General features: G+C 41.8%; 1 protein-coding gene across 1 annotated transcript in view; it reads left to right on the top strand.

The window, feature by feature from the left end:
- Window positions 1-538: 538 nt before the first annotated feature.
- The window catches only part of tnfsf10l (TNF superfamily member 10, like), a 61,601-nt gene continuing 49,759 nt past the window's right edge, over window positions 539-12,380 (top strand). The window contains exon 1 of the mRNA XM_055021330.1: window positions 539-1,208. Within this exon, the coding sequence (XP_054877305.1) occupies window positions 939-1,208 (270 nt within the window). The 5' untranslated portion in view covers window positions 539-938. The remainder of the gene's footprint in view (window positions 1,209-12,380) is intronic.

The following is a 12,380-nucleotide window of genomic DNA, read 5'->3' as shown; positions in this document are numbered from 1 at the left end:
AAAAGATTCAATCAGACATATATGACTATTTATTGACAAAGGACTAATTATTTAATGGGATGTCCTAATTTTTCTCATAGCTGTATCTGCATTTTTTGTTTGTTTGTTTGTTTGTTTGGCTTTTTAATACGAATCCATCTTAGATAAAAGAGATGAATTCTGATTCACAAGGTCAATCAGAACTGGAGGACAGCGCCCTCTGGCGGGTCAGACTGGAACCGAGTGAATCTCAGACGCGCACAGACCCATAAACACAATAACGCGACATGTTTGGGTTATGGTGTTCTGTTTATGACTTTTTTTTTTGTTTGTTAAACAGAAACCATGACGTTGAATAAATGTTTGACCGGAAATAAGAAGCCGACAGGAAGCTAACACTATTAGCCGCACGAATGAATAAAACGGAGATATTTTCCATTAAAGCTGGAACCAGCTGAGGCTCTTCCAGTTTCTGGCGCTTTTCCTGTTGCTGAAGTGTTTTGGCAGTGACTCGCTGAACGACGCCGTGCCTCTCGAGTCTCTGTCGCTGAAACAAAAAGGAAACCGCACGCGCGTGTTTGTGCGTGTGTTGCCGCGCATGCGTGTGCGCGCGCGCTCGAGCTCATTCCAGCCACAGCTCCAGGGTGATGAAGAGGTTAAGCCTGCCCCTCCGCGCTGCGATTTCTCTCTCTCTTGGTTTTCTGCCTCCTCCAGTTCGACCTCACACCGCAGCTGAGCGGAGCGCCGAGCAGACATGGACGCACCAACACTCTAACTTTTCTCTCCTGCCTCCCTTGCGCTGAGCTTCCAGTGTAAAGAAAAAAAAAGACTTCACTGGCTGGCGGCCGCATGGGAATGTAAACATTCCTCCTCCTCCTCCTCCTTCTTCTTCTTTTGTCAACGATTCCCACTTCCATCCCGTCGCTTTCCGCGGAAGGGCCATTGTTGTTCCAGGCTTCATGCTCCCCTCATGCGTCGGGAAAGCCATGGCCTCTCCAAGCGCACAGCAGCAGCAGCAGCACCACCACCAGCAGAACCAGGACTACTTCAGGTCGGTGAGCAGCGAGTCCACCACCTACATGATGGTCCCCACGGGGAGCCCCGGCGGGACCGCGCGCCGGGAGGCGCCGTCCAAGATGTGGCTGGCCATGGTGGTGATCGTGGTGGTGGTCCTGCAGATCGCGTCCACCACCGGGCTCTTTGTCTACCTGAACATGTCCATCTCACAGGTAGGGGTTCGCTTCCCGTTTGCTGCCAACAGCGTGTCTTCACGGCACCTCCCGAAAAGTCTGTAGGTCAACATTTTGGCCCTGATGTCATCCCTCACGACATCACCGCTGTGAACGTAGATTTAGTGAATGTTTGTCTTCCGAAGTTATTTCCAGAAATGTCACCCGGTGATGTGCTGCGTGGGATAACAGGACAAAACTTTAATATCTGAGGCTTTTAATTGATTCAGTTGAGTGGCGGGAGGTTCTTCCCCGCATTTATTGATTTATTTTTACATGAGATGAACTTTCAAAGTGCATCGTTTATTCTGGGCTCTTGTTCTCCCTGAACATGTTCATGTCGCAGGCAAGAGCTGTTTGCCACTTGTTTTATATATATATATATATATATATATATATATATATATATATATATATATATATATATATATATATATACACACAAACCAAATATCGCGATTTTTATCGCTGTAAGCATCGATGTTTTTTCACTTGTTTTCAGAAACTTTACCTATTGCTGTTTTTTTTTTGTTTTTTGTTTTTGTTAAATAATAAGTCTATCTTGAACTTTTGAGGTTTTCCATTGGTTTAAAAGGAAGGCAGGAAGTTTTGGCATGGCACTCCCTCACCTTTTGACCCGTAAGCTTTCGGAGTGCCTGGTGAATGGTGGGCTCGTCCAGCACGTCCCGCCTGGACATACTCAGGTAGCCGCCGATTCCCACTGGCCTGTGAGCGAGCTCGGCAAGCTCTTTTCATGTGTTGGAGAAACACACATAAACCAGCCACAAAACAAGCTATGAAAAGCTGAGCAGTTGTTTTTGTTTTTTTTTCTTTTTACAAACTCGCTAACACAAACGTTGCATTATAAAACATAATGGAAGATTTTCGGACCCTTTTGACTTGTCGGGCGTTTCTCGGGAGGAGGCGAGTCTTGCCAGACCGTGGGCTTGTCAAACAACGCAATTCAGAAGCAATCCCGAGTGGAAGAGGTTGCTCCGTCCAGCTGGGTTTATTGAGCAGAAATGAGTTCAGCCTTGTGTATAAAAGGAGGGGAGCATATTGGAGCCATTTGGGCCAGCGGAGGCTGCAAGCTCTTTAAGTGGGTTACAGATGTTGTGTGCAGAGGTGAAAAATGGGGGTCAGTTAATGGAGGTGACTCAGACTCCTGGACTCTGACAAATGTTATTCTTATCTTTTGAAATAATTCCACAAGTCATGCGTCTGCACTTTGTCCGTATCTCTTAGATATATATATTAAAAAAATTCTGCTTGAGAATGGACTGGTGAAGTTTCATAATTGAAAGCTACGCTCAGACAAGTAAAACAGTAGTGTTTTTTTGTTTGTTTTTTTACTCCTGCAGATAATGAAAGTGAAAGTCTCACCAGTTAGAAGTGAAATCAGAAGCAATTTGTTGCTCACTGAGTCACAGCAGGGGGGGGGGAAATGTACTTGGTGGACTTTTTACAGACTCATCAAATAGGACAAATAGGACTTATCAGTCACCTTGACTCACGATTGTGTCAAAGTCCATCTGTGTGTCTCCTTTCTCTTTCCATTTTTAATAAACGGCAATCAGATCGAGTTGCTGGCGCTGAGTTGACCGCCGGATAAGACGCTTGGTTTCGGAGGTGCCACACACAAATACGCAGTGGCTTTGAACTTGTTTCGCGATTTGGCCATGTTGCAACCACAAACTGTGATGGATTTTGTTGGAACTTTAAAACTTGAAAAGTGCAGCTTGCGTTTCATCCAGTGCCCTCATGTCGGAACCCTATAAAGCGGCTTTTCACTGAAATTATGGCTGCTAGACCCTGGAGGAATTTCGCAAACCGCATCTAGAGACTGAAAGCTGAACTTAATATTCTCTATAAAATTACTCAAACTCAATCAGGCTGGCTTCAGGGCATTTGTTAACTTCAATTTTAAAGTCTTACCGCACATATTCAATTAGGTTTTAGTTTGGAACATGAATACGCATTGGCGCATTCTCACTGATGTGGTCTCGGTGAACTGGTTTGAGCGAAATACAGGACCACATTTTTTTAAATTTGTGAAACATTGAAAACCAGTGCTTTTTCTTGCAACTTCTTGTCGCTCTGCCACATGACATCCCAATACACTGAAGTAAAACTCCTAAGGATAAAAAAGGAAGTGAAGTGCTGTCTTGGTTGTGGTTATATTCCAACAGAGTGCGTTTTTTTTTTTTTTTTTTTTTTCCCTGCTGCATTGTCCAGTCTGCGTCGCGGTTCATCTTTAGTTCTACCCAGGGGTCATTGCGGAGTGTGTCCGGCACTGTTAATGCATCCTTCACACACTCTCCTGTTGTGTATGTGTGACACAGCAGCTATCCTGATGATCAACAGTTCAAGAATATTGCACACATTTTTCATTTTCCATTTTCAACTGAGTGTTATGCATTGATTTGCTTGTCTGTTGGCTTTGGCTTTTTTTTTTCCTGTCCTGTGTCCACCATTCAATCACTTGTCTTTACATCCAGCTATATATCAGATATAGCTTTTAAAATCTTCTTATTCGTTCATCTTTTGTCTTTCCATTTGTTGATCCATCCATCCGTCTGTTTGCAAAGCTGTCAGCTTTTCTTCTATTTGTCCTTCCAGTTGTTGATCACGCTGACCAATGTCAGTGTTTTTTTTCTACCGTAACACTGATGTGTATTTTTTTTTCTAGCAGTTCCTTGTTAGCTGTGGAAACATCTACCATAAACTCATGCTGAACTTTCGTTTCCGTAATTCGAAATTCGAAAAAACCTCCGCAAGCCTTTTCTTGCCCTTTGGCCTTTCAGGAACACGACTTTAAAACGCTTTTAAAAGCGCATTTTATATTTCATGTCAGAGGGGGTTGACAGTTATCTGCATTCACATCCGGAAGCAAAACTTTGTTGTATTTTAGGCTGTCTTTTATTAACCTGAGAGGAAGCAGCACATGCCTTTACTTTTAAGACAGACCCAGGTCCTGTTTCTGGTTTTAAATCGGCCCGGCGGTTAAATTTGCGAGTGTTAAAAGGAGTACATCTGTTTCAGTCCGAACGACTCAATACATTACCGGCCCATTCGGAGACGTCCGAGGTGACAAGAGGTTGGATAGGGAGCAGAATCAGTCATCACACTAGATGGAGAGACTTAATGAAAAACACGGGGCTTGTGTGTGTGTGCGTGCGTGCGTGTGTGCGTGTGTGCGTGCGTGCGCATGCAGGGGGGGGAATCCCCTGGTTCCCATGTGAAGGCCGGCTATTTTTAATCTGGAAACAGGCCCTTTTCTTTTGCTTTGAGGCCCGCTCAACAGGCCGTGCCAGCCTGCTTACGGGACAAAAGATATGCGGGACAATAAACATTGTATGGTGGAGGAATTCTCTGGAGCTTCACACAAAAACAAACAAACACGTGCGAATACAGAAGCGGCTCGGAGCGGATTCGATGTTGCTGGATGAAGCCACAAGATCAAACCAGGGCTATACATCCACATCATAAGCTCTGCAGCTGCGAGACAGGTCGAGAGAGTGCATTCGGGCAGCTTTCCCAATACAAGACAGTGAAAACAACTGAAAGCTCGCGCCCCCTCCAAGCATTTTAAATCACATCTAGCTTAAGTACCCCCACAATTTTTCCTGACAATGTTACATAAAGGGAAGAAACGGGGAGTTTATGATCCTACACATCTGGTAAGATAACTTTGTGAAGGGCAGGAAATTACATCAAAACAGTAAATCCATCCAGAAATAAACTTAAAACTAAAGTAATTTGATACTTTAGTTTGTGTGTCTGAACTTTTTTATTTTTATTTTTCATTTCACAAACCTTTCCTCATGTTGGGTAAATTTAAAAACATTATTCCAGAGTAATGCAGTCAGTCTTGTAGCGTACATTTATAGTTCTTGCATTACTGAAGCTAAATCACTTGGGGGGATGGACTGTGCAAGACTTTTGGTTTAGCAATTTTTTTGCTAATTGGGATTTGATTATTTGGAATTGCTTAAAGCGAAGGCATGTTGCAGGTCATTGTTTACATCCGGGAATTTTGCACATACGCGCGACGTTGGAGGGTGAAAAGATTTTTCATTTACTTGCCATCCATGGCCGTGCTGCCGGGATAAAACAACTCTGCTAAAATGAAACCTGGAGATGTCGGTGTTATTAATTTAGTGCCGGGTGCCACAGCAAATGGAAAAATAATGCAGAAAAATAATTTTAGAATAACTCAAAACAACTTGAATTCTTCTACAGTGTATCAGGACACACTACCAAAAAACGTGTGACGTTGAGACGTCATGCCATGCAGGCATTGCCATGATAACATGTGCTATAGGCATAATATTGTCATAAAAAAATTGTACATGTTGGCCTTGTGCTCAGTGGTGGAGCAGGTGTGCAATATACCGAGGCTTCGGTCCTCGCCGCAGCTGTTCTGGGTTCGATTCCAGACCCTTGGTCATTTCCTGCATGTCTTCCCCTTCTCTCTGCCCTACTTCCTGTCCAGCTACCAATGAATAAAAGCCACTATTGCCAAAAAAAAAAAAATCTCCTAAAAACAACAAATGAGATTGGAGAAATGAAAAACTCACCATTATCGCTGTAATTATGTTGTCCTGTTAACAACATAGCTTTCATTGCCAGGAAGCTGCCTGTCAGGAAACCTTGTGTTGCGTCTATGGTCAACTATTAACCTTAATAAATATTCACATTTGATAACTTCCTGGATCTGATTAGCCTCTAGATTTGCACTCGGTGCTGCAAACACAAACAATACCACTCGCAACCGCCGCTTTGCTCTATGTGTGTTTATAGAAGCAGGTTGTAGTTGCGCTAAAGCGCACGCTCCAGATGTGCGACTGTCACAAACCGGGGCTTTCTGCTGCGGTTGTGCTGACTTGTTTAAAGTCTGAAGCCTTTCTTCTGCTATCGTCTGTTTATGTGTATGTAACTCCTTCCTTTTCTCATCGCCGCTCCTCTTTGTTATTGTTTGGGTTCACTGATAGGCGCTGACTCACCCTCACGCAACAACACACTCGTGGAGTGCGCCAAAGTTCCTCATATGCGTGTGTGTGCGTGAGGTCTGATGCACACTGTTTTCTCTTACTGTGGAGGTTTTTTGTCAGGGGTACGCGGATGTGTGTGGTCCGTGCAGTCCAAAAAAATTGGCCAATTTGTCGTCTTTCTTCCTTGTTAGCATGATTTAAGTGTGTGCTTGCACAATGATTTCTAGGGATTTGGTCTTTGTTATGAACAAACTGAAAGAAAACTAGGATAAATCTATCAAAAATATTGAGAGGTTTCCTTCCTGCAAGGTGCCTACAGTAGTAAAGGGGTCAGGTTTAGAGTTACTTCAGATGATAGGTTGTTAGTATTGTGGAACAAGCAGCTCAGAGTCAGTAATTCAGTGTGTAAAATGTAGCATTTGTCTTGTTCTGTGTTCAGTGCCCGGCATTGAGGACGTCCTGCGGTTTGAATTTGATCTGCGGTTTATTCCTAGAGTCGTGGTTTGGACTTTTGCTTCCCAGCTCAAAAGGTCATTTGAGGATCTTTTGGACAAAGCAACAAACCATAGATTAGCTCATTTCCAGCCTTCTGCCAAATGTGACTTCAGCTCAGCCTCCCAATTGCCAGGGAAAGAGATGGAGGAGTCACACAAAAGCGGACTGAGATTCAGCAGTCCCAAAAAACAGTGAAGGGAAATTTACGCGTTGTAGCATCTAACCCACTTTTATAGTCAGAAACTGTCTCTTCTTGAAAATAAAGATAGCAATCATCAATCCTCTGTGCAGATAGAGATCTCAGAGGAAAGCACACGCTGATTGAAGAATCCATCTGGTTTTGCAATTAAAGAAGTAGATGCAGCCTTTTCTGTCATCCAAACTGGCTGAGCCTGCAGGTAGAAATGGTTTGTTAAAGATTATGGTTTTGTCTCAGTTTCACAATTAAATGGGGTCCCGACTTCAATGCCCATCCACACCAATGTTGGGCCAACAAGGAGTGGACTTCCTGGTGCCTGGTTGACCAACAACCCAAGGTCAACCAGCAGGTGTTTCCAGACGTGGCTCTAGAAGGGTTTGCCATTACAAATACGCCTGCATCTTATGTTTTCTTCGTAAGAAGACTGGGCTTGTCGTGGCATGTTTCACAAAACTGTTTTGTCATAAATTTGTGAAGAAAATCCCCTCTCTGATTTTCTCCGTAAATCACAAATCAAGCCAATGATTTGTGATTAACCAGTAATCAATCAAAAGAAGAGGAGAGTGGGACTCGAGAGAGTCAGTAGAGTGTTATGCATGAGCCGTGTGTGATAAAACCCATTTTAAATGAGTCAGACACATTGGTGGTGCATGGCGACTTTCTGCTTTTTTCTGTTTCTCATCACTACTGAAGGAATCACCCTTAGTTGAAGTCAAGTAATCTGTTTTGTCTTGGCGCCTGTCATTACAGTATCACTCTGTCGAGGCAGAAAGTCGACTTCGCTCTTTAAACGTCAGACAGAGCGAGGCTTTGGCTGGTTAGATTGACTCCCCCTCCAAGTCATCTCAGTCCATTTGGAAAGCACACAGAGATGGCGATAAGGCGTCTAAGCACCGTTTTAAAAGTGTTTTGTTAAAGACACTTGATCTGGGGCCAGGACGCCTGCTCTCTTTGGAAGATTACCAAGCAGAGCCAACTTGAAGGAGACAGAAGTCTATCCTGGGATTGCCTTGAAATCCCCCAGAATTAGCTGGAGAGTTTCAATGGGCAGAGAGACTTCCTGTTTTCCTCCGAGACACATACTTTCTCCCCAACCCAATCTCAGATAAGAAGAATCCATTTAAAAACTGGACAGATGGTCACTTGTAGCTATAATTTGTTATCTGTAACAAATAAAACCGACTTGATTTGTGTCACGGGTGTCAGGAAACAACTTGGAGTAACCAGTGTGGAGCTGTTGGCAGCATTTTAGCATCAGTTGATGGTCAAACATGAAGAGTGTCCATATAATGAGAGTGGCATATTCAGAATTGTCGCCCCAAACCATCTTCACCTTAAAGGCCAATTTTCAGTTCAGAAAATATCAGAAGTTTTTTGTTTATTTAGTAAAAACAGTGATGGGAGGTTTGGATCACTGAGAATTAGTTTTGTTCGCTGACTGTTTTTGATTAGGGTCTAATAAGCCTTTGTGGATTTTACTGTCCTGAATTCAGCTGGATTGTAATGAAATCAGTCGTCTGGTATTGCTTTCATTGGACATTTGTGGAAAGATTGCAAATCTTGCAAAAAAAAAAAAAATGGTAAAAAAGTAGGCTTTGTAATGACTTTATACAAAACTATTATTTTGTATGAATTTGCCAGAGCTGCATTGCAGGTTTTCACTCTGCATTGAGAAATATAATTTAACCCTCCTCCTCAATTGAGATTTTACATTAGATGTAAAATGTGTGAGTAGTCTGATGAAGTCACAGTGAGCCAGCTTGCGCTTTTACAAGGTTTTGTTTTTGTGGTTTCGGGAACTGACGGTCTGACAGGACGAATCCCCCACTTCCCTGCTGTCCGACTGTGACATCCGCCGCACTCCTCTTGAGCGACAATGAATAGGAGGGATAATGAATAGTTTTCTGCCAAAAAATACAACCATTCATGTTCCCAAGTTGAGTTACTGTGAAGTAGATGTGAGGGAAAAAGCGTGTGTGCGTGGTTTGGGCACAGTAAAATCTTTCCCTCTCATATTAGTAATTAGACAACATTTTGGAGCAAAATAAAATCTGTCACTCCAAATATTTAGATTTAATTCAGAGCCACTAAGTAATTCCCCATACACCACAAACTGTGGCCAAAACACACAATGTTCTCTCTCTCTCTCTGTCTCTCTCTCTCTGCCTGTCTTTCCACCTCCTGTCCCCCCTGTAGCCTCTGTGTGTTATGATTATGGGTCCACATCACATAATCGAGTTACAGTCAGTTTTAGGGCTCAAGGGTGGGACGGATTTTTCAGCACTGATGCAAAAACTTTTTAAAAGGATTTGTTTTAGGCAGATGGTAAGAGGAACTAATGATCTGGATTCAAAAGAAATCCCTGCCCACCGATCAAAAACTATGGAAAGTGTTTTATGAGGGCAAAATCCCTCAAAAAAAGCATACGAGGAAACAAGAGGATTATGTATAAATAACTGCTGAAGGAAGGTGAAAGGTAGATCCATTTGGCTTCATTTTGTGTCTTGTCTCTGCTTCTTGAGTTAAAATGACAAGGCCAAAACCGATGTCAGCTGGCTGAAGCACATCAACAATTCAGCTTTTTGGCTCGCTGAAACTCCAGAGTCATACGATACAAGTTACTGAAACCTCAAAAAAGACAAGCTCTTCCTCAACGTTTGGGTCTGCACTGTACTAGAAACAGCCCAGTGCCCAGGCAAAGACCTGCATGCATGCTCCCTGTTTGTGTGGCCAGGTCATTTGGACGAGGATAAAACGGAAATCAGGGATCAGAAGGAAAAATGAGAGGAAAGAGAAGAGAGGGAGTTTGGAGTAGAAACAGGACCAGGGAGTTGAAACAGTCAAAGCAATGACGGAGGAGGAAGATGGTTGGGTTACCTAATGTCCTTATTTAAACCCCCCGCGTAATACCCTCCAAACAATGGCCATGCATGAACAGATCTATCATAGAAAGTGCTGTAATACCAATAAAGATTTGTTTTTTTTTTCCATTTTTTATGAATTTATTTGACTTGTCACTCAAGTCAGTGTACATAAAACCGTTTTATTTTATTGATCCTCCTTTTGCGTCATCTTTTTAGGGGTGCCACTCTTATTTTGAGAGGCGAACATCTTGATTGAGCACAAAATAATGTGAAATGTAAAATGTGTTGGAATCAGTACTTTTAGGATGAACTAATCCTTATCTTTTTGTTGTACCAGGTAACAATTGGGGAGATAGAAATTCTTATTACAAGAGTTTATTATGAGTAATAATAGTGAAAGTCTAAAGATAAAGTCATTCAGCTTTAGAGTTATTAATTACAAAAGTGCATAACACTATAGCTAAAACATGAGCCGTTTAAGTGGACATGAGTGTAATATCAGTATTTTTGTTGCTGTATCATTCCAGTGAGAAAGTTGAACTGTTTTCATTGTAAAATAAATAAGTGAAATGCTCCGCCAGCCACGCGAGACTGAACAAACCCGGGTTTTAAAATCCTCACAGTGTTTATATTGTTTGGCTTCTTTTTTTTTTTTTTTTTTTTTTTATTGAGCATTTTTCATTGTCTTTGCTGTTGGTCGTTCCCGTCCAGTCGGTCTCTCTTGCTCTCTGCTGACAAAAGAGAAGCGCACAACAAAATCTTTCAATGTGGACTTTCACTGCAGCTCCCTGTGGCTTTAAAAGCCCACTGAGAAAAAGACGTGAAAATCGTATCAACAAATGAGGTAGAAAAGAAAACCCCAATAACAATAAAACGGAGTGTGTTTCAGTCAAACGGCAGAAAAATTCCCATAAACCCCAGAACGCTGAGGCGTTAAGGACGGACCGAGGCCGAATAGGAACAACGATGCAGAGGGTCGAGCCGAGGATTAACTGTAAAGTCAAAGAGAACTGGAGAGCCATGAGCTGCTCTGCGTCATAACATGTAATTGAGGACAGAAAGCCAAAACACAGAGACACACACACGCAAGACTTTTGGTTAGGCTAGCTTAATAACACAGCGCATTCGTGTTCTCGTGTTGGAATGCTAACCACGGCTGAGTTTGTGTGTCCCTCAGCTAATACTGTGTGACCTATCACTGTGTTTGCTCAGCTAACAGGGCAACAAAGTGCTAATAAATGCTATTCAGTGTTTGCAAAAGCAATAAACACACGCATGTAGCTACTAACGCTGCTCATGTTTATGCTTTTCATGCCAATATTTAAGGATTTTAAAACCTAAACGTTTGGAATAAAACAATTTCATAATAAGCTGGTTTTAGTTGGACAATTAGTTGAAGTAGCTCGATGAGAGCAAGAAACAACGTGTGATGATCTGTGACCCTCTGGTTTTGTAAAAATTGAATGAACTTTGGCTCTGTTATGTTTTTGATCCTTCAAAAAGTTGAGAATCAGCAGCTCAAACTTAAAAGGAAACATGAATCCATTTAATTTAATAATTTTTTGCAGTACAGGGCAAGTAAATAAAAACTCCAAGAAAAATAGTCATTGAAGTAGGCAAAGCATTTTGAAAAGATAAAGACCTTAAATCTCACAATTTACAATGAAGTATTGTGAATTACCAATGACGTACCTTGGCCTACAAATTAAATATGACGCGATAAACTTTGTCATCTTTTTAAAAAAGTCTCTTGACCTAAATACTGTCAGCAATGAGTGAGCTGATTTCTAAGAAGTAGGTCAAGTGAGATGACTATAGAAACTTACAAGACCTGAGTGTTTGGTGGAAGAAAAGGAGCAAATCCTGCTAAGAAAAGTGATTGCATTAGCAACAATACTTGCTACAGTGGGTGTGTCAAAGTACAAACATTGCGCAGCTTTGTTGTCAGGCCTTCTACAATGTGTGGCGCTATGACGTGGACAAGTCCAAGAGTATCAAAAACAAATGTCTAAAATGTTTTTTTTTTAAATGTATAATCTTTACCTTATTTCTGGAAAGCAGTGTACTTTTTCAGTCTTATAACATTTATCTGTTAGTTTTCAAAATCCTTGCCATTTTCAGAGTTCAAGAAACAGATGGAGGTTATTGTTTAATGTGCAAGATGGAAAACTGTTTGCATGGACCTCCTCTAATGAAATGCAGCTCCGCTCAACCCATTTTCACCGACCTCATCTCTTGTACTGATCCACATGGCCGTCATCTTGTGGTAACCAAATGATTCCCTTTCTTACTTTAAGCATATACAGAAGCTGCTTTTCTTTGCTGGAAGGTCTCCTACAACTGAACCACAATTAAAGGTGCACTCTTACAGAAAATTGGCAGAGGAATTTTTAAAAGTGTGCTGCTATTTTGCTTCAAACACATTTTAAGATTTGTCATTCCCAATACATACAATTCTTTATTCACTGCTAAATTGTTGTCACAGTGTTCTCTATGCTATTTTTGCCAACACGTTGAAAACCTTGTCACAAAGGCCAAAGTAGTAATAGTAGTAGTGCATTCATATTGGGATTCATTTACTGTAGTTTTCCACTGTGTCAAGATGGAGCGTGTTACTGTT

Source organism: Poeciliopsis prolifica, unplaced genomic scaffold (assembly GCF_027474105.1).
Source record: "Poeciliopsis prolifica strain line A6 unplaced genomic scaffold, Auburn_PproV2 SCAFFOLD075, whole genome shotgun sequence".
In the NCBI taxonomy this organism is placed as follows: Eukaryota; Metazoa; Chordata; class Actinopteri; order Cyprinodontiformes; family Poeciliidae; genus Poeciliopsis; species Poeciliopsis prolifica.
The sequence above is the reverse complement of the archived record's forward strand: the minus strand, read 5'-3'. Positions and strand labels throughout refer to the sequence as shown.